Here is a 27,193-nt window from a genome sequence, read left to right as displayed (position 1 = left end):
TTTGTTATCCTAGAAAAGCTCTTCTGAAGAAAGGTCTCAGTGTAAGAACTGCTTAAAAGAAGCCAACCCCTTGGAAATAGGAACGGCTCAGCCATTTATTAATGTCAAATATGCTGCCTGCATGAATTAGTCAGCTTGTCTTTTGGAAGCTATACAGAAAAGTTCTTCTGCACCTGCCTCTTAGTGTCCTGACACTTCTGGCTTTAATGACAACATAACAACCACCAGAAAATGAAATTTAAAAAACAAAGCACTGAACACTACTACATTTTACCTTCTGAATAGCTGATTGATCAATTTTTAAAGGCTTCTTACTGAAGTATCATTGGCGACTGGAGAATATAAAACTTGCTTAGATGTAAAAAGAAAAGGAAAACAGAATCATTTTCCTAAACTGGCAAAATGTAACCAAATTACCACAAAACTTACCTTAGAAACAAAGATAAATGGGGCAGAAAAGGCCAGATTTCTTACTGGCAGTACCACAGTGGCAAATATCCCAGAATAAGAAAAGCTGCCAAATAGAAGAGAGAAAATTAAAGGACTTTCCTTTAAAAACAGCCAAGCCCAGTGCACACAGCATTCCTAACAGCTGGAGCAAGCTTCAGAAGCAACACACAGGTATAAGGTTCAGTCCTATTCTTTATTTACAGCACAGTTCAAAGTCATTGAATCAAGCACAAAAGAAACGACTCCCATTTCCTGGTTTGGCATTGGATATCCTTCCTACCAGCTGCAATTACATCATTTTTATCCATCTTCTTCTTTTCCTTTTGGGAGGGTAGAAAAGGGGAAAGTGACACATGGACCAAAGAGACTTCAACTTCAAAACCAAGAGAAATCCTTGCTTTCAGAGAAACAAAAGAAGTGATTCTCCCTCTTGTGAAAGGCAATCAATACTCTGCTCCAGTTATGAAGGCCGTGGATGGTGTGGGAAAGCTGTGGTGAAGAGATTCTTCCCGGAGGTGGCACAAGGGTGGTGAGGGCTCGGGTCGTGGGATGGCTGCTATCCCCACCATCACGTTTGCTCTATCTCAGTCTTCACCACACCAAATTTAATGAACAAGGGAAAGTAATTATGCACAGAAAGCCAAAGTGAATGGAAATGTAGGTGGAATGAACTTAAAAGAAGAAACTGAAAATGATCAGAAGTTACTCAGTTCATTTTTCTCAGACGGACATAGAAATCACTGATCCACTGCTTCATGTATTTAACTTCCAAAGAGCGAGTTAATTGCACACTGACAGGATCCAAGGCATTACTGGCTCGGAGATCTAGATGATGGGCTCCATTTGGGATGACGATCGCAAGTAAGGTGTCTGTAATATCCTTGGTTACTCCACCTCCTGACCAGGGGTCTAGTTCACCATTGCTAAGTGAGGGAAAGAAAAAAAATCAGATTGCTAGTTTTTCATATCTACATAAAAGATAAGATAGGAGAAACCTATTATATGCATAACACCTAAAATTATAAGCTTATAAGCTAGGGAATATGATCTAAGGATTTAATCTGTCATATAGAAAGGTGCTTCATCCTGGAGACTGACAATACTTCTGTAACCAGGTACAAGAAATAGGACCAGAGAACACTGAAGGTGGTGCCCCATGAATCAATCTAGATTATACTGGAACTTCGAATTTAGAAGACTCAATTTCAATCCTGGCTTCATTACTCAAAAGTTGTCTGACCTTACATAAGTTAGCTGTCTCACTTTCTTCATATGTAAAGCAGAGTTAACAAGGCCTACCTTAGGAGGTTGCCTTAAGGGTTAAATCAGATAGTACATGTATATATACTGAATAAATGTTAGGCACGTGGGAGTCCCTCAATTAAAACCTGTTTCCTTCCTTCCTAGAACCCAAATATTAGTGACAAAGAAAAAAAAACTATATTTTAAAATGCTAATTATCTCTTCAGTCAATTCAGTCACACAGTTGTGTCTGTCTCTTTGCAACCCCATGGACTGCAGCATGCCAGGCTTCCCTGTCCATCACCAACTCCCAGAGTTTGCTCAAACTCTTGTCCATCGAGTCAGTGATACCATCCAACCATCTCATCCTCTGTTATCCTCTTCTCCTCTACCTTCAATCCTTCCCAGCATCAAGGTCTTTTCTAAGGAGTTCTTTGCATCAGGTGGCCAGAGTACTGAAGCTTCAGCTTCAGTATATTCAGGTTCCTGAATATTCCAATGAATATTCAGGACTCATTTCTTTTAGGATTGACTGGTTGGATCTCTTTGTTGTCCAAGGGGCTATCAAAAGTCTTCTCCAACAACACAGTTCAAAAGCATCAATGCTTCAGGGCTCAGCCTTCTTTATAGTTCAACTCTCACATCCATACATGACTACTGGAAAAACCATAGCTTTGATTAGACAGACCTCTGTCGGCAAAGTATTGTCTCTGCTTCTTAATATGCTCTCTAGGTTCATCATAGCTTTTCTTCCAAGGAGCAAGAGTCTTTTAACTTCATGGCTGCAGTCACCATCTGCAGTGATTTTGGAGCCCCCCAAAATTAACTCTGTCACTGTTTTCACTATTTCTCCATCTATTTGCCAGGAAGTGATGGACATGATCTAGATGTTTGAATGCTGAGTTTTGGGCCAGCTTTTTCACTCTCTTCTTTCACTTTCAACAAGAGGCTCTTTAGTTCCTCTTCACTTTCTTCCATAAGGGTGGTATCATCTGTGTATCTGAGGTTATTGATATTTCTCCTGACAATCTTGATTCCAGCTTGTGCTTCATCTAGTCTGGCACTTTGCCTGATGTACTCTGCATATAAGTTAAATAAGCAAGGTGACAATATACAGCCTTGACATACTCCTTTCCCAATTTGGAACCAGTCGCTATTCCATGTCTGGTTCTAATTGTTACATCTTGACCTGCATACAGATTTCTCAGGAGGCAGGTAAGGCAAAATATAAGACAAGTGCCAGTCCTGAATATTCATTGGCAGGACTGATGCTGAAGCTAAAACTCCAATACTCTGGCCACCTGATGCAAAGAACTGACTCACTGGAAAAGACCCTGATGCTGGGAAAGATTGAAGGTGGGAGGAAAAGGGGACAACAGAAGATGAGATGGTTGCATGGTATTACCAACTCAATGGACATGAGTTTGAGTAAACTCCAGGAGTTGGTGATGGACAGGGAGACCTGGCGTGCTGCAGTCCATGGGGTCACAAAGAGTTGGACACAACTGAGCAATTGAACTGAACTGAACTGATAGAGCTTCTCCATCTTTGGCTGCAAAGAATATAATCAATCTGACTTCAGTATTGACCATCTGGTGATGCTCATGTGTAGAGTTGTCTCTTGTGTTGTTGGAAGAGGGTGTTTGCTATGACCAGTGTGTTCTCTTGAAAAAACTCTGTGTAGCCTTTACCCTGATTCATTTTGTACTCCAAGGCCAAATTTGCCTGTTACTACACGTATCTCTTGATTTCCTACTTTTGCATTCCAATCCCCTATGATGAAAAGGACATCTTTTTGGTGTTAGTTCTAGGAGGTCTCGTAGGTCTTCATGGAACTATTCAACTTCAGCTTCTTCTGCATTAGTGGTTGGGGCATAGACTTGGATTACTGTGATGCTGAGTGGTTTGCCTTGGAAACGAACCAAGGTTATTTGTCATTTTTGAGATTGCACCCAAGTACTGAATTTCAGACTTCTTGGTTGACTATGAGGGTTACTCCATTTCTTCTAAGGGATTTTTGCCCACAGTATAGATATATAGTAGATATCTAGTAGTAGAGGTCTTCCTTAGCCACCTCATCAAATATTCAAACTCCCCCCCAACCCCCACTAACATTTCATAACCTTCTTCCTTGGTTTATTTTTCCCCCCTTAGCACCTATCTCCTTCTAACATGCTTATAAGTGCTATCTTGTTTTTACCCATCTCTCAAACTAAAACTTCCCAACGGCAGGGTTTTTTTGTCTGTTTTACTACTGTATCTTCAGTGCCTGGCATACACTAGGAGCTATACAAACATTTATTGAATGAATAAAAAAGAATAATCTAGTTATTTGTAACCTTATATCAGATGCCCTACACAAAAGAGGTCTATACATATATGCTTGTGAGTTCAGGAACATGTAAATCACTACAGTACTTTTTACATGTAAAAGTAGAGTTCACATAAGTGATTAATGTAAATATATAGACAGTGACATTCAGCTAGGTATAATACTGGCAAGAAACAATGAACTAAGTCAGCAGGTCTAAGTTTTATACCCCAGTAAGCCACATGACTTTGGGTAAGTCACCTGACCCCTCTGAATCTAATTCTCATGTGTATGACCAAAAAAAAACTTTTAAAGATAATGCCCTTCAATCACAGAGACACTGTGAGGTTCAACTTGAATAATACATTTGGAAATAAGGTATAAACTATAAAATACCACATGAATGTGCAGTATTATAATTATTACCATATTCTATAAGCATGAGAAGTGTTAATACTTCTGAGAGGTAAATGAAGCATGAAAGGGATACCACAAATTTCTCACAGAAATTTGGTCAGAAAAATGCATGCAATCAATTTTCTAGGTAAATGTTCAAGTTAAAAAGGGAATAAGCATTTAGGTACATTAAATATATGTGTGCTTGAAATACAAGTCTAAAATCCCTGTTCTAGCCTGACCACGCTTTTAACCATATTTTTGGTTTTTTAAGAAATTAATTCAATTGCAACTTAACATCATTCTTGGGGGGAGAAATTACTCTGAAAATTTACCTTTTTTGGTTTTATTAAAAACAAGAGGAAAAACTCACATGCAAAATAGGATGTTAGTTTTCAACTATGAGATAAATTTTTAAAGTAAACTACACAAGGGGTTGGATTCTCTTAAGTGAACAAGTGGCCTTTATCATTATTCCAATTTGACAGGACCAACCAAGATAGGAAACTCTCCATTATTTGCAAAACAAAAAAGCTATCCCAACAGCTACATAATAAGCAAACTGCATTTGATTTAAAAGGTCATCTGAATCCACCCAGTGGCTTAGCAACAGTGTTTGGAGTTGCTGAGAGACCTAAAATGCACATGGACTTGAATTTCTTGGTCCTAGACATGAGAAAGCTAAATCAGTCACTGGGAAATTTACAGGAGAAAAAAATACTGGCTTTCATGAGAGAACCTAGATGCCTGCATAAAATTCCCAACAGTGAGCCTCACTTAATAGCTGGCAACAATTAATTTGCCTGAAAAATGTTAAATTAACCAGCTTCTCAGGGACTCCTTTTTGAATTTACATTTAAATAACTAAAAATGACCATCGATAAGATAATTTCTCAACAACTGGGTTTTGTGGAAAAAATAAATCCTTCCAACAAAAACATTGTAGAATAAGAAAATTGCTGAAATAGAACTATTAATAGCTACTATTAAATTCTTATTTGCTCAACATGTTTACTGACTGCCTACTATGTATCAGGTACTGACTGGGTACAGTTAACTCAACTGTGAACAGACAAAAATCTCTGCCCTCATAGTGCTCACTTCTATGATTATCTACTCCTTGAAGAAGGCAATGGCACCCCACTCCAGTATTCTTGCCTGGAAAATCCCATGGATGGAGGAAAATCCCATGGATGGTAGGCTGTAGTCCATGGGGTCGCTAAGAGTCGGACACGACTGAGCGACTTCCCTTTCACTTTTCACTTTCATTCATTGGAGAAGGAAATGGCACCCCACTCCAGTGTTCTTGCCTGGAGAATCCCAAGGACGGGGGAGCCTGGTGGGCTTCCGTCTTAGGGGTCGCACTGAGTTGGACATGACTGAAGTGACTTAGCAGCAGCAGAAGTAGCTCTGGCAGGTAGTTATTATTTCTAACTAATATAAATTGGCAATTTGCCAAAGGCACATGGTTAACAGAAGCAGAATGGCACCTAGGTCTCTCCAACTTCAAAGCCCAAGCTCTTAACTTGCAGATCTCTAATTCAACAATTAAAAACAGATTGAATTTTCTAACCAAAAAAATAGTCACAGTTGGATTTGTGTGAGATGCCTCAAGGAGAGAAGTATGAATATAAAATATGCTTTCCACACGGTTCCTTGGACATTTTCTTATAGTCAACCATAAATATTTTGTAACTGATAGCCACTCAGTAGACAGAACAGAAACACCTAATGCTGCTTTTTTATTTTTGGAATGTGCTTTCTTTAGAAAAGAAATAGAATTTTGAATTTCTAAATAAGGTAAGTTTTACATTGAATTCTTCACACCTAGCAGTACATAGGAAAAAAAATTTCTTTTAAAAAGTATATTTGCCACCGCAGGAAGATAAACCAGCATTTTTATATAGTTCTGCCTTTATACTTTCACATGCCTCTGAAGTTTTCCTGAGCTTTCTCATCCTTATCAACACACACATTAACTGGGCATCTACTATGTGCCAGTCACTGTGGCAGGTGCTAAAGGCACAGAGATGATTAAGAAAAATTCTCTGTCACTGAGAAGTTCATAATCTCATTTGAACAGAGAAATGAGTCAGGGGCAGAGAGAAACACAAACAGGTAAATTCCACACAGAGTGCTAAAGGGATAGTCACAGGCTTTAGAGGAGCTAAGTGTGTAGGGGAAATGTAACCTCCTTGGAGATGTCAGGGAAGGGTTCCTGGAAGATGCCTGAATCTTAAGAAAAGGAAAAAAAAAATGGAAGGAAAAGGACATTCAGGGACAAGTAGTTCCCTGTTGGCTCGAAGCTAAAGTACAGGGCTGTGAATATACTTCCACTTATTCATTCAATGGAAATTTTTTAAGCATATAATTTGCCAGGTCTGGGCTAAATATTTCACTGGGTTAACTCTTTTAAGCATCACTATAAAAGAGCATAACTCTTTTAAGCAACTCTATAGGGTAACTAGCATTATTATTCTCATTTTACAGAAGAGAAAACTGAGGATCAAAGAGCTTAAATAATTTAAGACAGTTCACTCTAACTATGCATAGCTCTGTTAGGAAGCCCTTTCTTACACTAGCCAAAAGTTTGTTTTTTTTTAATGTTGAGCCATATTTTCTACCTACTCTTTCAGTTCTACTCCCAACTTTTTTCAACAAAATCTATCCTTTCCCCAATGATGATGATGACAATAACTTATTTTGATACCCGGAGGAAAGTAAGTAAAAAAGGATAAATGGACAACTAAAATACTCATGTAATGGTTGAATCCAATAAAAAAGCACAAAGTATCTAACCAAAAGTCAAATATAAAAATCTTTATAGATAAGATTCAAAGACTCTACTTTACAAGTCAACTTGAACTTCAGCTTTATGCTGCTGCTGCTAAGTCGCTTCAGTCGTGTCCAACTCTGTGCGACCCCACAGACGGCAGCCCACCAGGCTCCCCCGTCCCTGGGATTCTCCAGGCAAGAACACTGGAGTGGGTTGCCACTTCCTTCTCCAATGTATGAAAGTGAAAAGTGAAAGTGAAGTCGCTGAGTCATGTCCGACTCTTCGCGACCCCATGGACTGCAGCCCACCAGGCTCCGAGGTCAAAGCAAAAATCCATATAAGTACTACCTGGAGGTAAGTTTCTAAAAACAAGAAAATGACAAAGTATTTCCTTCTCTGAGGGAACAAAGATGAGCTCTGATACCCAAGGCTTACATTTAAGCCTTTTCAGTCCTCACAGTCCTTTCATGTTTTCCTGATTTCGAACATCCTAATTTGGTACAGTTTCCTACCCTAAATATACTTATCACCTCAAAAGGCTGAGCTGAAAAGTATAGTTTTGAAGAATTCTACTGAGGACAAGGTAAATAATTCTAGGGAATTAAACAAAAAGAATCTTTAAGTTTTGCATTTAGTGTCTCACATTTGAGTGGGGGGAAGGTATCCTACTGAGTGAAACTAGCATGAATCCAACAAGAAAAAGGTTCTTTTACAAAATGGGCAGTTACTGGCCTAAACCCAGAGAGTGATCTTTCAGTTAAAACAGCATTGCTCCTTCCTAAGAGCTTTCGGTCATGTCTCCAAAGTCAAATGTCACTCTTGTTTAGGAGAATTTGTAAAAGAATAACGTTTACAATTTAAACAATTGGTTAAGAGATATGTATGGATATCTCTCTACTATTTCCACATAAACTTGGGGAATTTTCTTATTAAATAGTTGTTATTTTAATTAGTAACAACCTAATGTTCAAGCCAAAACACAGAAATTTTGAAGTCACAATCAGGCACATTTAGAGTCTACTTGATTAACTCCGATATGAACCAATACCAAATATGACTCTTCTAGAGAAACAGTGTTACAGAATAAACAGTTTTTGTAGTCAGATAGGCCAAGGTTGAAAACTGGCTTTATCACTTGGTAACTAAAACAAAACTGTACACACTGACTTTCACTTTCCTCCTCAGTAAAATAGGGGCTATAAAAACTTCTTTCAAGGTTTTTGTGGGAATTAAGTGATTTATTTAAAGTGCCTCATACAGTGCCTGGGACAGAACAGAGTGGGCACCTCAAAAGTGTTTGTTAGGTATATACTGAAGATTTTTTATTATCATTGATAACAATAGAAACAATCATGAGACAAATTGAGAACAACAGATGATGCTTCCTTTTCTTTTGAGCACACTTTTTGAAATATTTTAACTTTGCTGCTATTGTTTTTAAGCCTTGAAACATACTGCAATAGAACAAAAAATCATATCACCTCTCAGAATCCTTTACCTTTCAAGGAGTAGAAAAATATGATAGATACCACTGCTATATTCTACATTGTTTTAACTGTGCAACATTTTCCTGGTTTTCTTTTCTTATCCATTCTACAAATGTCTCCATCAACCAGAATTTTCTTTGAATCAACAAAAATTCACCTGAAAATGATGTTTGTGTGTGAACTGATGTTCTTGCCTCCATACATAGTAGGGATCCAAGAGGGCCTCGGTCTCACACCCCACTGTTTAAAACAGTCATCAGAATATTCCTTCATGTTCCACGAGTGAGGTTCAAACATGTCATCAACACCATCAGAACAGGTAGGCATGACCATTTCTGTACAGGCCTGAAAAAGCAAACCAGGAAAGATTCTAGTGAGAAAATGAAGCACAAAGAGTGAAATAAATTGTCCAACATCATACAGCTCAGAAGCAAAAAAGTGAGGGTTTGAACTCAGCAGTCTGGCTTCAGAGCCCCTGTTCTCTACTCCATACCACGTCTCTTTATTCCTAAGGCTCAGCTGAGAAGTCACAGAAGTTGGGGCTATATATTCCTTCTACGCAAACTACTCCATTTCATATCTATTATCATATTGAGTTCTCAAAACAACTCTGGAGGAAAATATTGCTATTATTATTACTATTCTCATTGTACAGATGAAAAAAATGGAGGCTCAGATAGAATCAAGTTAGACTCCCTCTTCTTTCCTGTGTCCATAAAATGCTACCTTTATAGGACTTACTAAGATCTATTACAATATTAGTTTAGCTACCTATATTTTCCACCAAACTACATTTGATAATTAGATCATATTTTATTTACAATAAAATAAAATTATATCCAATTTGTATAGTTGTAGCCTGGAATAGTGCCTGACATGCAGTAAGTACTCAGAATATATTTGGTGATGATTAAATACCAAACTGAAGTAGTATATATAGGATAGATAAACAACAAGGTCCTACTATATACAAGAGGAAACTATATTCAATATCCAGCAATAACCCATAATGGAAAAGAATATGCATATGTATAACTGAGTCACTTTGCTGTTTATTAGAAATTAACACAACATTGTAAATCAACTATACTTCAATAAAATTTTTTAAAAATTGAATTGGTATTTAATGAATGAATGAGGAAACTCATCCATGGTCTTGAAGTATAAGGTAACAGAACCCAGATTTGGATCCAAGTTAGGTGACAAGATCTTGAGGATTCTGTTATAGTACAACCAAAACAGTGAAAAGCAAGCTCCAATTGGGGAAATTATACACACTTACCTGATAGCTCCAACCCAGGACTCCCAGACTGCTAGTTGCTGTCTCTGAGACATTCAGACATTTCGCCTGGCCCGAATAATTGTAATACACATTCAGAGCTTGGAAAATATTCTGCACCATCACGGTATCAGGTACATTGGAATATTTGAAATACTGGCACACTACCTGTCATTTTAGAGAGATAAAAGGGAGAAGAATCAAATATAAATATAAAATCACAGTTTATTAAAACAAAGAAACATGATTCTGATTTGATCATAAACAATCTTTAGCATCTAACTTCACTGCTTGACAATTTCTATTTATTGAGTATAACCACTTTCATAAATGAATAAACCTTTAAAATTAGTCCCCATGGGACTTCCCTGGTGGTCTAGTGGCTAAGACTCCACGCTCCCAATGCAGGACGCCCAGGTTCAATCCCTGTTCAGGAAACTAAATCCCACAAGCCGCAACTAAAGTTTGTATGCTGCAACTAAAGATTCCGCATAACTCAATTCAAAGAACCCACATGCCACAACAAAGACTGAAGATCCCACATGCCACAAGTAAAACTCGGCACAGCCAAAAAAAAAAAAAAAAATTAGCCCCCAAATTATAGAAATAAACCAAAATTATCTGCATGGTATGCAAAGTCCTCCCCACCTGCCACTCTAGTTTCATCTTCTGTAGCTTTTGCGCTAGTCCAGCAAAACCATTTCTACCACACCAACTTCTTTCCCTCCTCATTGCCATCGCTCACACTGAAATGCCCTGCTCCCACTCTCCCAATGCAGTGGTGCCTGGCAAACACCAGCTCATCTTCTTCAATGCAGCTCAAATATCACCTCCTCCTTGAGGCCACTTGCCTATGCCTTCAAGGCAGAAGTAAATCACTCTCTTCCTTGTGCCTCCACTGCATCCTGTGCCTATTTCTATCAGAGCCCCTGTAATGCTGATACCATACTCATTTGATTCCAGAATGTCTCCCTCAGCACTTAGCAAGGCATCTGGCAACTAAGTGCTTGCTGATTAAATAACTATCTTTTTATGAATATGGAAAATTTATTAAATTTCTTTTGGAAAAACTCCACCAAGCTCCTATATCTGTAGATTATAAGAAGCATCTCAGGCAGCTCCCCAGTTCCAAATACTCCTAACACTTGACTATCAGATCAGATCAGATCAGATCAGTCGCTCAGTCATGTCCGACTCTTTGCGACCCCATGAATCGCAGCACGCCAGGCCTCCCTGTCCATTACCAACTCCTGGAGTTCACTCAAACTCACGTCCATAGAGTCACTGATGCCATCCCAGCCATCTCATCCTCTGTCGTCCCCTTCTCCTCCTGCCCTCAATCCCTTCCAGCGTCAGTGCTAAAAATCACGGGTAATACCTGGGGTTGGAAGTGAAGACAGGACTGACTAGTCAGGGACATAGGGAACTTTCAAGGATATGAAAATATTTATCTGTAGGGGCCTAGTACACAACAAGTAGCACATTTATGCTTTGTATATAAGTTTTACTTCAAAAAATCATAAACAAATATTGAAATCTAGATAATGTTGTTAAAGCTGACGTATATAGTCTATATTTCATTTATTTCTGCTCTTTCTTTCTTTCTACTGACTTTGAGCTTCACTTGTTATTTTTCTAGTTCCTTGAGGTGTAAATTTAGGTTGTTTGAGACTTTTCTTATCTCTTGAGATAGGCATTTATCACTATGAACTTCCCTCCCAGAAGTGTTTTTACTACATCCCATAAATTTTGGTATGTTACATTTCCATTTATCTCTATGTATTTTTAAAATTTCTCTTTTAATTTCTTCTTTGACCCATTGAGTGTTCAATAGTATGTTGTTTAATCTCCACATATTTGTGAATTTTTCCATTTTCTTTGTGTAATTTATTTCTAGTTTCACACCACTGTGGCTGGAAATGATGCTTCATATACTTTCAATCTCCTTAAATTTATTAAGATTTGTTTTGTGGCCAAACATTTGATCTATCTTAGAAAATGTTCCATGTGTACTTGAGTAGAATGTATATTCTGCTGTTTCAGAGAGAATGTTCTATAAATATCTATTAAGTTCATCTAGTCTAATGTGTTAAGGCCAATATTTCCTTATTGATTTTATGCCTGGATGAACTATCTATCAATATAAGTAGAATACTAAAGTCCCCTTCTGGCCATGTACTGTTGTCTATTTCCATCTAAAAGTCTGTTAATATCTGCTTTACTTATATAGGTGCTCCTATGTTGGGCACATAAATATTTACAAATGTTATACCTTCTTGTTGAACTGACTCCTTTATTATTATGCAACACACTTCTTTGTGCATTATTAAAGTCTTTATTTTAAATTCTATTTTGTTCAATATAAGAATAGCTACTCCAGCTTTATTTTGGTTTCCATTTGCATGGAGTATCTTTTTCCATCCCTTTACTTTCAGTCTGTGTGTGTCCTTAAATTTAAAATGACTCTCTTCTAGGCAATAATATTGATGGGTCTTGTTTTTTAATTCAATCAGCAACTTTATGTATTTGATTAAAGAATTTAGTCCATTTCAGTTCAGTCGCTCAGTCGTGTCCAACTCTTTGCAACCCCATGAATTGCAGCACACCAGGCCTACCTGTCCATCACTAACTCCCAGAGTTCACTAAAACTCATGTCCATTGAGTCAGTGATGCCGTCCAGCCATTTCATCCTCTGCTGTCCCCTTCTCCTCCTGCCCCCAATCCCTCCCAGCATCAGAGTCTTTTCCAATGAGTCAACTCTTCGCATGAGGTGGCCAAAGTCCTGGAGTTTCAGCTTTAGCATCATTCCTTCCAAACAACACCCAGGGCTGATCTCCTTTAGAATGGACTGGTTGGATCTCCTTGCAGTCCAAGGGACTCTCAAGAGTCTTCTCCAACACCACAGTTCAAAAGCATCAACTCTTTGGCACTCAGCTTTCTTCACAGTCCAACTCTCACATGGAAAAACCATGTGGAAAAACCACATGACCACTGGAAAAACCATAGCCTTGACTAGACAGACCTTTGTTGACAAAGTAATGTCTCTGCTTTTGAATATGCTATCTAGGTTGGTCATAACTTTCCTTCCAAGGAGTAAGTGTCTTTTAATTTCATGGCTGCAGTCACCATCTGTAGTGATTTTGGAGCCCCCCAAAATAAAGTCTGACACTGTTTCCACTGTTTCCCCATCTATTTCCCATGAAGTGATGGGACTGGATGCCATGATCTTCGTTTTCTGAATGTTGAGCTTTAAGCCAACTTTTTCACTCTCCTCTTTCATCAAGAGGCTTTTGAGTTCCTCTTCACTTTCTGCCATAAGGGTGGTGTCATCTGCATATCTGAGGTTCTTAATATTTCTCCCGGCAATCTTGATTCCAGCTTGTGCTTCTTCCAGCCCAGTGTTTCTAATGATGTACTCTGCATAGAAGTTAAATAAGCAGGGTGACAATATACAGCCTTGACGTACTCCTTTTCCTATCTGGAACCAGTCTGTTATTTCATGTCCAGTTCTTACTGTTGCTTCCTGACCTGCATATAGATTTCTCAAGAGGCAGCTCAGGTGGTCTGGTATTCCCATCTTTCAGAATTAGTCCATTTACATTAAAGTAATTATTGATATGTATGTGCTTATTGACATTTTGTTCATTGTTTTCTGGCTGTTTATGTAGTTTCTCTAGCTCCTTTCTTTTTCTCTTGCTCGCTTTCTCTGTGGGTTGAAGATTTTCTTTAGTGGTAGGCTTATATTCCTCTCTTTATCTTTCATATATTTACTGTAAGTTTTTGTTTCGTGGTTACCATGAGGCTTATATATAACAGTTTATATCTACAACAGTCAGAGTTGACAATACTTAAGCTTGATCTCACTGAAAAGCGTAACATTATTTCCCCCCTCATTTTATGAAGTCACATTCTACATCTTTTTATCTTGTGCATACCTAACAAATTATTGTAATCATGGTTATTTCTATTACCTTTGTCTTTTTTAGCCTTCATACTAGCTTTGTACGTAATTAATTCCCTACCTTTACTACACAGTAAGTCCCCTACATATGAACCTTCAGATTGTGAACTCAAAGATGTAAATGTATCATAAACCTATTACAGTACAGTACTACGGAGCTAATTGTGCTTGTTGTATACCTAGGCTAACTTTGTTGGATTTGCAAACAAGCTGAACTTAACAATTGTGCTCTTAGAATGGAACTTGTTTGAATGTAGGGGACTTCCTGTATGTATTTTTCTTTCCAGTGAGGTTTATTTTTCATATGAATTCTCATTACTAATTAGTGCCATTTCATTTCAGCTTAAAGAAGTCCCTTTTAACATTTACTCTAAGGCTGGTTTAGTGGTAATGAATACCTTTAGGTTTTCCTTATCTGGTAAACTCTATCTGTTCTATAGAGTGTTCTTGGTTTAAAGGTTTTTTTTCCTTTTAACACTTTGAATATATCTTGCCATTCCCTTTTGGCCTGAAAACTTTCTGCTAAAAAATCTGCTCATAGTCTTATGGGAGTTTCTTTGCATGTAAGAAATTACTTTCTCTTGTTGTTTTTAATATTTTCTCCTTAATAGAACTACCATATGACCAGGCAATCCCACTGATGGGCATACACCATAGATCATAATTTAAAAGACACATGCACCCCAGTGTTCACTGCAGCACTATTTACAATAGCTAGGTCATGGAAACAACCTAACTGTCCATCAGCAGAGGAATGAATAAAGAAAGCTGTGGTACATATACACAATGGAATATTACTCAGCTCTAAAATAGAATGAAATTGTACCATTTGCAGAGACATGGATAGACTGAGAGACTGTCATACAGAGTGAAGTAATTTAGAGAAAAATAAATATAATATATTAACACATATATGTGGAATCTAGAAAAATTGTATAGATGATCTTACTTGCAAAGCAGAAATAGAGACACAGATGTAGAGAACAAATGTATGGACACCAAGGGGGAGAAAGGGGTGGTGGTGAGATGAATCGGGAGACTGGGATTGACATATATATACTAAGTATAAAATAGATAACTAATGAGAACCTACTGTATAGCATGGGGAACTCTACTCAGTGCTCTGTGGTGACCTAAATGGGAAGGAAATCCAAAAAAGAAGGGACAGATGTATACCTATGGCTGCTGATTCATTTTGCTGTACAGCAGAAACTGACAAAGCAGTGCAAATTGTTTTTATACTCCATTGTCAGTTTTTTTATACTCCAATTAAAAATAATAATATAATCTGTGTAAAAATATGTATAAATTTCCTTCTTGTCTTTAACGTCTGACATTTTTTCCCTCTGGTTGCACTAGGTCTTTGTTGCGTGTATGCTTTCCCTAGCTGCAGTAATGGGGGGCTACCCTTAGTCGCCGTGCACAGGCTTCTCATGGTGGTGGCTTCTCTTGTTCACAGCAGAGGCTCTAGGTGCACGGCCTTCAGTAGTTGTGGCACATGTGCTTAGGTACCCCATGGCATGTGGAATCTTCCTGGACCAAGAATCAAACCCATGTCCCCTGCATTGGCAGCCAGATTCTTATCCACTGTACCACCAGAGAAGTCAAGACTTTTGACATTTTAATTGTAATTTGTCTTGGTATTAGTCTGTTTGGATACCTCTTATTTGGAACTCTCTGAGATTCCTAGGTCTGGAAGATTAGGGAAGCTTTCAGCTGTTTTGTCTTCAAATAAGATTTCTGCCCCTCTTTCTCTTTTTCTTCTGGGGACCCTATGATGTGAATGTTAGACCATTTGATGTAAATGTTAGTCTATAAGTCCCTTAAGCTATTTTCACTTTTCTTCATTCTTTTCATTTCTGCTCTGATCCAGTAAGTTCTACTGCCCTGTCTTTGAGTTGACTGATCTTGTCTTCTATTTCATCTAATCTGCTGTTGAACCTCTCCAGTGTAATTTTATCAGCTATTATATTCTTGAGCTTTGTAACATCTTATTTGGTACATTTTTAATATTTTCTATGTCTTTTTTGAAGTTCTGTGTTCATTCATTCTTCTCCCCAGTTCAGTGAGCATCTTCATAATCATTACTTTTAACTCTTTATCAGGTAAATTAATATTTCTCTCATTAAGATTTTTCTGAGTTTTATATTCTTCTTTCTTGGAATATATTCTTCCTGTTTCTTCATTCTGTTTGATTCTCTGTTTCAATTTCTATACAGTAGATGAAACAACCACTTCTCCCAGTCTTGAAGGAGTGGCCTCATATAGGAGACAAACCTTGATGTTCAACTCTGCCTTAACTCCTGGTTGTCTTTCAAATCTCTGTGCTTATCCAAGCAGCCTACTATAGTCTTAATAACTCCAAGTAGTTGAAGACATGCCACAACCTGTCAACATCCCAAAAGGGAGAACCTTAGCTCTTTGATTCAGGCTGACTAGAAGCCAGACTCTCAAGCATCACTTTTTAAAAATATGCAAATATATACAGTCCTGTGGGACTGCAAGCATGAGCCCTGTTGGCCACCAGAGGTGGATGATCTGGAAGTGTCCACTGGGCAGTCACAAAAAATGGGCTCCAGGTAAGTGTATAAGCTCTTTTCTAGGTGATAACAGCAAGGCAGAATGAAAGCACCAAGACGGTATCCACAACCTACATTCTTTAAGAGCAGCCTTGAAGGCCACTAAATATGTGTCAAACCTGAAGCCTGCCCTGCAGGCAGAAGCTCCAAACTAGCAAAGACGTCTCCTTCACAAAAATACTGGGCAATGTGCCCCAACCTGCTATCTGTGCAGTGCCCTGAGGGTGGCAACCTGTCAAGAATCATACCTCCAATTACACAGTCTCACGGGACCCAAGAATGCGAGCCCTAATCCATTCCCAGCCATCAGGGCCAGGTGATCAAGGGGTGTCCCAAGGGTGGCAGCCATAAAAACTGGAACATCATATATAAAAATCAGGACACCAGACATATGTAAAGCTCCCTTCCAGGAAACACTTGCAGTCTGGAACATGGCAATAGGAAAAAAAAAAATTGGATCCTTGAAAAGACAAAGAAAATTAACAAGTCTTTAGCCCGAGTGACCAAGAAAAAAAGAGAGAACTCAAATAAATAAAATAAGAAATGAAAGAGAAGATACTACAATTGATACCACAAGAATACAAAGGAACATAACAAACAACTATTATAGTTTGTTATTGATGTTATTTTATATTGATATAACTTGATGATAATTATGTCATCAAATTCAACAACCTAGAAGAAATGGATAAATTCCTAGAAACATGCAACCTATCAAGACTGAATCATGATGAAACAGAAAATCTGAACAGGTTGAATACTACTAAAGAGACTGAATCGGTAATCAAAAACTCTCCAAAAAAACAAAAGTCTAGGACCAGATGGTTTCCCTGGTGTATTCTACCAAACATTCAAGAAAGAATTAATATCATCCTTCCTAAATTCTTCCCAAAAAATAGAAGAGGAGGGAACACTTCCAAGTTCATTTTACAAGGCCAGCATTACCCTGATACCAAAACTAGTAAGCCTGCCACAAGAAAAGAAAATTACAGGCCAATATCTCTGATGACCACAGATGCAAAAATCCTCAACAAAATATTAGCAAGCTGAATTCAATGATACATTAAAAGGATCATACACCATGATTGAGTAGGATGTATCCAGGGATTCAAGGATGGTTCAACATCCACAAATAAGTCAATGTGAACCACCATATTAACAAAATAAAGGATAAAAATCATATGATCATCTTACTAGATGCCAAAGAAGTATTTGACAAAAATCAACAGCCATTTATAATAAAAAATCTCAACAAGGTGGGCATAGAGTAAACATATTTCAACATATAAAGGTTATACATGGCAAGCCCAGGGCAAATACCATACCCAACAGTGAAAGGCTGAAAGCTTTTCCTCTAAGATCAGGAAAAAGACAAGGATGTCCACACTTATCACTTTTATTCAACATAGCACTGGAAGTCCTAGCCAGAGAATGTAAGCAAGAAAAAGAAATAAAAGGAATCTAAATCTGAAAGGAATAAGTAAAACTGTCTCTATTTATAGGTGACATGAAATTATATGGTTCAGAGGTTACTACTCTCTACTTTCACTGCAGCAGGCACTGGTTCAATCTCTGGTCAAGGAACTAAGATAAAGCAAGCTCTGTGGTGTGGCAAAAAAATAAAAGCTGTTAGAAAAATCAATGAATCCATTAAGAAAAATCTATGAATTTTCAAGATACAAAATCAAGTTTCAAGATACAAAATCAACATACAAAAATCTGTTGCATTTCTATATCCTAATAATGAACTATTAGAAGGAGAAGTTAATAAAACAGTCCCATTTACAATTACATTAATAAGAATAAAATACCTGAGAGGAAGTATTTTAGATATGGAAGACCTGTATATTACAAAAATACAAGGGACTTCCCTGGTAGTCCAGTGATTAAGACTCCACCTTCCAATGTGGGGACAAAGGTTTGATCCCCGGTCAGAGAACTAAGGTCTCACATGCCACAGAGTGCAACCAAAATTTTTTTTATATACAAGACATTAATGAAAAAAATGAAGATAAATGAAAATATATTTCATGCTCATGGACTGGAAGAATTAATATTGTTAAAATATCCATACACAAAGCAATATACAGATTCAATGCTATCCCTACCAAAATTCCAATGGCTTTTTCACAGAAATAAAATTTAAAAATTTGTGTGGAACCATAAAAGACCCCAAGTGGATAAAGCAATCTTGAGAAAGAGAAATGTCAGAGGCATCACACTCTCTGATTTCAAACTATATTACAAAGCTATTTTAATTAAAACAATATGGTATTGGCATAAAAACAAAGACACAGCATAGAGAAACCAGAAATAAACCAATGCATATATGATCAATTAACTTATGACAAAGAAGTCAAGATATACAATGGGGGAAAAACAGTCTCTTAATAAATGGTATTGGGAACACTGCACAGCCACATGCAAAACAATGAAACTGGATGTCTATTTTACACCAGACACAAAAATTAACTCAAGTTGAATGACTTGAATGTAAGACCTGAAACCATAAAATTCACAGGAAAAAACCATAGGTAGTAAGCTCCTTGACATAGATCTTAGCAATGATTTTTAAAATCTGACACCAAAAGCAATAGCAGCAAAAGCAAAACTAAACAAGTGGGATTACATCAAACTGAAAGGCTCCTGCATAGCAAAGGGAACCATCAACAAATGAAAAGTCAACCTACTGAATGGGAGAAAATATCTGCAAATCATATATCTGATAAGGGGCTAACATCCAAAATATGTAAGAACTCAGCTCAACAGCCAAAAAACAAAAAAAATCCGATTAAAAAATGGGCAGAAGATCTGAACAGACACTTTTCCAAAGAAGACATACAGATGGCCAACAAGTATATAAAAAGATGCTCCACATCTTTAATTGAAAGGAAAATGCAAATCAAGAGTACAATGAGATATCCCCTCACATCTTTAAGAATGGCTATTATCAAAAGGAAAAATAGTAACAAGTGTTGGCAAGGATGTGGAGAAAAGGGAATCCTTGGGCACTCTTGGTAGGAATGTAAACTGATACATCACTATGGAAAACAGTATGGAGGTTCCTCAAAAATTTAGAATTGCCATATAATCCAGCAATCCCACTTCCGGGTATTTACCCAAAGAAAAGAAAAACACTAATCTAAAAAGATATATGCATCTCCATGTTCATTGTAGCATTATTTACAATGACATAGGTCTTGGCAATGATTTTCCAAGATATGGAAACAATCTAAGAGTTCATCAGTGCATGAATAAATAAAGGAGATACGGTACATATATACAATGGAACATTATTATGCCATTAAAAAAGAATGAAATCTTGTCATTTGTGACAACATGGATAAACTTTAAGGGCATTACGTGAAGTGAAATCAGTCAAACAAAGACAAATATTGTAAGCTCTCTCATTTGTAGAATCTAAAAAAAAATTCTTTTAATTTAAAAATCTATGCTAATAAATAAAGAGAACAGATTAATGGCTGCCAGAGACAGGAGGAGGGCAGCAGCAGAGAGAAATTAATGAACTGGTTTTTTGTTTGTTTGTTTAGTTTTAATAAATTAAATTTAAAAAAATAAAAACACCAATACAGTATACTAACACATATATATGGAATTTAGAAAGATGGTAACAATAACCCTGTGTACGAGACAGCAAGAGAGACACTGATGTATAGATCAGTCTTATGGACTCTGTGGGAGAGGGAGAGGGTGGGGAGATTTGGGAGAATAGCATTGAAACACGTATAATATCATGTATGAAACGAGTCGCCAGTCCAGGTTCAATGCACGGTACTGGATGCTTGGGGCTGGTGCACTGGGACGACCCAGAGGGAGGGGAGGGGAGGGAGGAGGGAGGAGGGTTCAGGATGGGGAACGCGGGTATACCTGTGGTGGATTCATTTCTATATTTGGCAAAACTAATACAATATTGTAAAGTTTAAAATAAAATAAAATTTAAAGAAAAATCACATCACAGTATTTAGGAAGAAGTGTACTGATGTCTACAACATACTCTGAATGAATTTAAAAAATAAGATAGAAGGAAGGATAGATAGAGGGGTGGATAAGTGAATATATATATTATAAGCAAATACAATATAGCAAAAACAATATTGTTGTTGTTGTTGTTGTACAGTAGCCCAGTCATGTCCAACTCTTCACGACCCCATGGTCTGCAGCACGCCAGGCCTCCCTGTCCCTCACCATCTCCCGAAGTTTGCTCAAGTTCATGTCCATTACAAAATGGACAAAATGTTAGTTACATTTTCACAATAAAATGTTGGGGAAAAATCATAGGCAACAGAATCAGCTGAAATAGAGACAATAGCAACAACAGCAATAGCTACTAATTATTGATTGCTGGGTTTATAAATATTACATCATTTAATCCTCCAACAACCTCACTAGATATATATATTTGTCTACTAGTTCACATGAACAAACTGATTCTTAGGTTAAATCACTTTATTCAAGGTCATCTAGTTAGTAAATGGTAGAACTTAGATTCCTTCAACCCCAGGTCTCTCTGGTTGTAAAACATACATCTTATCTATTATGCAGCTTAGGAGGCATCCCTTTGTAACACTGCAAATACCCCAATGGCAAAAAAAATACATTAAGCTTGTATCCTCTATTAACATCTTGACATGTATTCAGTGATCTGATCCCCTCTCATTTCATATAGAAAAGATACATACAAAGAGGCAAGTTCTGACAAAAAAGAGACTGGTCCAGAGAAGATGGAGCCAGGCAAAAAAGAACCCAGTTACCCCACTTCAGAGAGAAATTCTGGGCAGCAGGAGCAAAAAGGCCTCATCTAGGGACATGCTCCCACAGACAGGAAAGGTGATCACTGGAAAAGGAGATGAGAGTCGCAAGCAAAGCTGATCTCTCATCACAGTTCTGCCTAGGACCAGCTTCCAGCAATGCCTTCCTGAGAAAAAGGGAAACTTGAAAAGACAGAAAAAATGAATTACAGGGAAATTTTAATACTCTCCCCAAATTTATTTGGCACAACAATATGTCTATGGAATGTTAAATGATACTTTGTGAAAAAAGATTTTATAGTCAAATAATTTTAGGAAATGTTGTAGCAGCAAATGTGAACAGTATTCTTAACTACAGGATTTCTCAGAGCCTTTAACATGCTCAACTGCAATGTGACTTCCAAAAGCGAGATAGAATGTGATTATTCTCAATAAGTTTTTGGAAATGCTGAATGTGAGAAAGTCAGAAATTAAGATTCACAAACTTATCAAGCCTAAAGCAATAAGGAAATGAAAGCTGAAAAAACAAGCAAAAGAGTGTTTTACTATTCTGACAACTCTCAATCATTCAAGGTAAGTCAAAAATACCTAATTGTATAGCCCTTTTGTCAATGTTCCTGAGACATAAGCCAATCAGAAATTCTCAAAAATATATGAAAATTAAGAACTAATCATAGAATTATTAAACTATCTACTGCCATGCTATAGATCATGCATAGCAAAGATCATCATTCTTTCCTGCATGTGGATTCCCCCAGTGGACTTAGCTCTTTCAAAATGCAGCACAAGACTCCAGAGCAGACCCATGGAATGCAGAGAAGAGAATTATGTTCAAGCATGGCACAGCAGATGAGGCAGGATGACAATGCAAGCTGCGCAGAAGGAAAAGGGGGTGCTGATGTGCAGGAACAAGTGGCCTAAAACTCTTGAAGAGAACAGTAACAAGTGAGTGTGACTCACATGCTGGCATCAGATCCCCTCTCACAGCAAGAACACTGGGCCTCTGTCAGGCAAAGAAAAAGCGTCTCCATGAATAGCCATCTCTGCAAACAGCAGTTACTGTCACTCCCTAAAAGACACAAGCATGGCTGGAGACCGGCACCAGCTGACAATACTTGGGTTTTGGCAGCCCCACTTACACAGAGAGAACATCATGATCAGAAACTTGGCCTCTGCTGATAGAAATTCCATGTCCAGACTAAGGGCAATCCTGGGCCCACTGTCCTCGGTGAGGTCAGAGCACCCTTGGAGTACTGTGTCCAGTTCTGAGCACCACACTCTAATAAGGACAATGACCAACATGAGAAAATTCAGAAGGCAGAAATCAGCATGGGGAGTTGAGGACAAATTGGTAATTTGTATCATCCCAATCTTTTATTATAACAAGTAAGGCTATAATAAATATTCTTGGGGCTAAATCCATCTATCTGTCTATCTACCCTTGTTTTCTTGAGATAAATTCTTAGAGGAATTACTGGCTTGAAAGAAATAAACATTTTTAAGTCTTTTGCTACATGTCAAAGTACCCTATAGAAAGGAAGTATCAATTTATAATGCTACCAGTATGCTAGATAGAAGGCCTGGAAAATACCACTTAAAATTTGTTTGCCATAGATTGATGGCGCTAGTGGTAAAGAATCTGTCTGCCAAAGCAGGAGACATAATTGACACGGGTTTAATCCCTGGTTAGGGAAGATACCCTGGATAAGGAAATGGCAACCCACTCCAGTATTCTTGCCTGGAAAATCCCATGGACAGAGGATCCTGGTGGGCTACGTCCACAGGGTCACAAAGAACAGTACATGACTGAAGTACTTAGCACTTAGCAAGGCTAGATAGAAGGCCTGAAGAATATCACTTAAAATATGTTTGCCACCAATTCCCTGGTGGTCCAGGGGTTAGGACTCAGCACTCTCACTACTGGGGCCCTGAGTTCCACCCCGGATCAGGGAACTAAAATCCCATAAGCCACACAGTGTGGCCAAACAAAAAATAATTGAAATAAGATAATTTGATTATTTTGGGTGTTTCTAAATTTCCTTTCTAACACAAAGATTCTATGAGTCTAAGCATCATCCTCTAGCTTAAAAGACACACTTCCTAACATATCTCTATGTACAGCTGACCCTTGAAAAACACAGGTTTAAACTGAGTGGATTTAACACAGTGGATTTTTTAACACAGTTTAAATCCATTTATAAAGATTTTTCTGAATAAATATACAGTCAGCCCTCCATATCCACAAGTTTGGTATCCATGGATGGAAATTTCCATCTAAGGCTGGCCGAATCCACTGATGGGAAACCCATGGACAAAGAGGCCCACTAACCCTACTTCCTGTTGTTTAGTTGCTAAGTTGTGTTCAACTCTTCTGCGACCCCATGGACTGTAGCCCACCAGGATCCTCTGTCTGTGGGATTTCCCAAGCAAGAATACTGGGGTGGGTTTCCTTCTCCAGAGGATCTTCCTAACCCAGGGATTGAACCCATGGCTCCTGCATCAGCAGGTGGATTCTTTACCAGGGAAGCCCACTGACTGTGCTATGCCATTTTATATAAGGGACTTGAGCATCCATGGATTTTTGTAGCAACATGGGCTCCTGGTACCAATCCCCTGAAGATACCATGAATACTAAGGGAAGACTGTATTCCATTAAGAATTTTGGGGTAGCCAAGTGAATAAAATTTTCCCCAAAACACGTATATTAGCAAAACCTCAGCACCATTCCCATGTTTATTCAAAAACTAGTAATTCAAAAGAAGTATTCATAAACTTTTGTTAAACTCCTATAAGATGCATAAAATACCTATGTAAATGTTAAGCTGAATCATATGAAATTGTCATGCTTATAAGTCAAACACAAATATTGGCATATTTGGTTCAATCTCATATAATATTTCAGCTTAAGCCTGAAATTTGCAATTATTACCCATATGACTTGGTCTATTAATTATTTACTTAGGGACTGTGATCTAATCAAAGAAAAATTCTCTGCCAACCACTTCTATTCAAAATACTCAGCATTGAGATAGCCCCTGCATTATGAAGCAGAAGAATTGATGCTTTTAAACTCTGGTGTTGGAGAAGACTCTTGAGAGAGTCCCTTGGACTGCAAGGAGATCCAACCAGTCCATCCTAAAGGAGATCAGTCCCGAGGGTTCATTGGAAAAACTGATGTTGAAGCTGAAACTCTAGTATTTTGGCCACCTGATGAGAAGAGCTGACTCATTTGAAAAGACCCTGATGCTTGGAAAGATTGAGGGCAGGAAGAGAAGGAGACGACAGAGGATGAGATGGTTGGATGCCATCACCGACTCAATGGACATGGGTTTGGATGGACTCCAGGAGTTGGTGATGGACAGGGAGACCTGGCATGCTGTGGTTCATGGGGCCGCAAAGAGTTGGACATGACTGAGCGACTTAATTAATTAATTATACTCTTTATTTATTTTGTAGACACAAACAATGCTTTCTAAACAATTTCTACATATGGCATAGCATTCCTACTTAGACCATAAATCCACTGAAATGGGAAAAGCTGGGGCTGAATCTGCTAGTAAAACTATTAACTATTCCTTGAATTCAGGTGTTTTCCCTACAGTGACCCAGGGAAAAACATAATAACCATCCCCATTTCACAGAAAAGGAAATAAGCTCAGAGAGGTCTGACTACAGATACACAAATTAAAAACAGTGAATATGGGTTCTGAACCCAGAATCTGGCTACAAACCCTTGGTACATCAATGTCTTCTTGATATGTATATATATATTATATAGTAACAATCATATGCATATAACTAGCATCAATGTAGTGCTTACCATACAGCTGCTGCTGCTGCTGCTGCTAAGTCGCTTCAGTCATGTCCGACTCTGTGTGACCCCAAAGACGGCAGTCCATCAGGTTCCACTGTCCCTGGGATTCTTGTCCCAGGCAAGAACACTGGAGTGGGTTGCCATTTCCTTCTCCAATGCATGAAAGTGAAAAGTGAAAGTGAAGTCGCTCAGTCATGTCCAACTCCTAGCGACCCCATGGACTGCAACCTACCAGGCTCCTCCATCCATGGGATTTTCCAGGCAAGAGTACTGGAGTGGGGTGCCATTGCCTTCTCCATACCATACAGCAGGTCCTATTAAATCCTCATACCGACTCTAATAAACATTATAGTTCTTTATCCCCGTTTTGCTGATGAGGAAACCAAAGCAGAGAGAGGTTAAGAAACTTCTGCGAAGTCATACAACCAGAAAGTAACAGAACTGGGATTCAAATGCAGAACACTCTGAAGATACCATGTGTAACCACTACACTACACACACTTGACTCTGAAGTCACAGTTTAAGAGTCAAGTAACAACAAAAACGGTATCTAAACATATCTGCAGCCTCATGCTTTTTTTTTTTTTTAATATTTTTTTAATTCTTACGTTACAGTTTTCTAAGTTCATTTGTTTTAGGTAAAAACTTAGAGAAGGGATTCTGTGGCAATATAAAATTATAAAAAACTTTTTATTAAGAAATAGTAAAAAGAAAACTGTAAAGCAGTAGAGTAAAACGAGGTTTAAGAAATGGACAGATTTAATTCACTTTCTATTTCCTAGAACAAATGTGAACATTCAGGAAGAAAACATGACAAGAGCATAAGAGGTCCATTTTAATAATTCTGTTTTAAATAGTGTAGAAATCATTGAGAAGTAGAACACTGTAATGTCAGTTCCAAACTGATCAGCTCTTAACCCAAATATAACGCCACGTACACCAGAGAAAGTAAAGATAATGAGTTGTTTAAAAGCTTTAAGTGTCCCTCTACCTATGAAGATAAGCATTTGAATAACAGAAAGAAAAAGAAGGCAAAGAAATGCTTTTAAAGAAGATAGGTCAAAAAAAAACACAAAACTATCTCTTCTCAGAGAGTACGGCCCATCCACATTAGAGAAAGGATTAAGCAGATACATTCAGCTTTTCTAACAGATTTTCTTTCTCTAAGACTTCAATACCCCTCTCACACTCACTCAGATAATCACATTAGTTTTGTCATTAAAAGCTCCCTTTTCATAGAATGCACCTAAACCGCTTAAACCACCCAGAGAGGTCGAATACATTATCAAACACCAAGACAAACAGAAGAGATTTTCCATCTTATGTCTTATTATTTCACTGTATCTATCTGCATGCTCAGGAGGCTAAGCCAAAAGATTTGGTGAGTTATCAGCTGAAAAATGATTCCAAAATAAACAAACTATAATATCCTTTACCACTGCTCTTGAAACTGAGAACTGAGAGCTAGCAGTTTTTATGCTGACAGAGCAGTCAAATGACAGAGGGGTTTTCTATTCCCCTTTTCTCCTCTTCCTTGTGTTCTATCGGCCAAGGCCGTGATTATTTCTGCATGAATGTTGCAGCTTCTGTTAACAGTAAACAAAAGCAAATGGAGTCTGAGTGTGCATGGCTCAAAGATAAATTAGAAACAATGATACTTGAGTTGACGTGGAAAATGGCATTCAGACACTCCATATGGATACTTCAGAACTGTGCAAGTCCAGGTAGCACTGGAAATCACCTACATTTTTTCATAACTATTACATATCATCTCACCATCCTAAGCTTGAGTTACAGACTCAGAAAAGGACCGCTGTTTGTTAGTCCTTTAAAAAGGAGGAAGTGTATCAGAGGGAGGAGGAGTTCTGGCTAAATGGAACTATCCAAGTGAAAGAACAGTCTCCAACTGGGTAGTGTTCCAGGGATTAGGGGGTTGGGAGAACAGAGAGGGGGTCAAGAAAGGAGAAACAGAATGAACAGTGAAAGAAAGTGATCTGAAACTAAAAGCTTGGGAGGGAGACATGTAGTGGAAAAATTCTGAAATCAGATAGGATAAAATTAGAGATAGATGGAGGCAAAGGAAGTTTCTCAAGCAAGAGGCAAAGAGAGGTTACTTTTGGTGGGATGCA

General features: G+C 38.0%; 1 protein-coding gene across 5 annotated transcripts in view; it reads right to left on the bottom strand.

Annotated features, from left to right (window-relative positions):
* Positions 1–624: 624 nt before the first annotated feature.
* PRCP (prolylcarboxypeptidase) overlaps positions 625–27,193 on the bottom strand; it is an 86,159-nt gene continuing 59,590 nt past the window's right edge. For all 5 annotated transcript variants that reach the window (XM_061406136.1, XM_061406135.1, XM_061406138.1 and 2 more), the window contains exons 8-10: positions 9,945–10,109; positions 8,820–9,007; positions 625–1,373 (exon numbers count right to left, since the gene is read on the bottom strand). In XM_061406136.1, the coding sequence (XP_061262120.1) occupies positions 1,157–1,373; positions 8,820–9,007; positions 9,945–10,109 (570 nt within the window). In that variant the 3' untranslated portion in view covers positions 625–1,156. The remainder of the gene's footprint in view (positions 1,374–8,819; positions 9,008–9,944; positions 10,110–27,193) is intronic.

The sequence above is a fragment of the Bos javanicus genome, chromosome 29, assembly GCF_032452875.1.
Source record: "Bos javanicus breed banteng chromosome 29, ARS-OSU_banteng_1.0, whole genome shotgun sequence".
Taxonomy (NCBI): Eukaryota; Metazoa; Chordata; class Mammalia; order Artiodactyla; family Bovidae; genus Bos; species Bos javanicus.
This window is presented reverse-complemented; position numbering and strand designations above follow the sequence as displayed.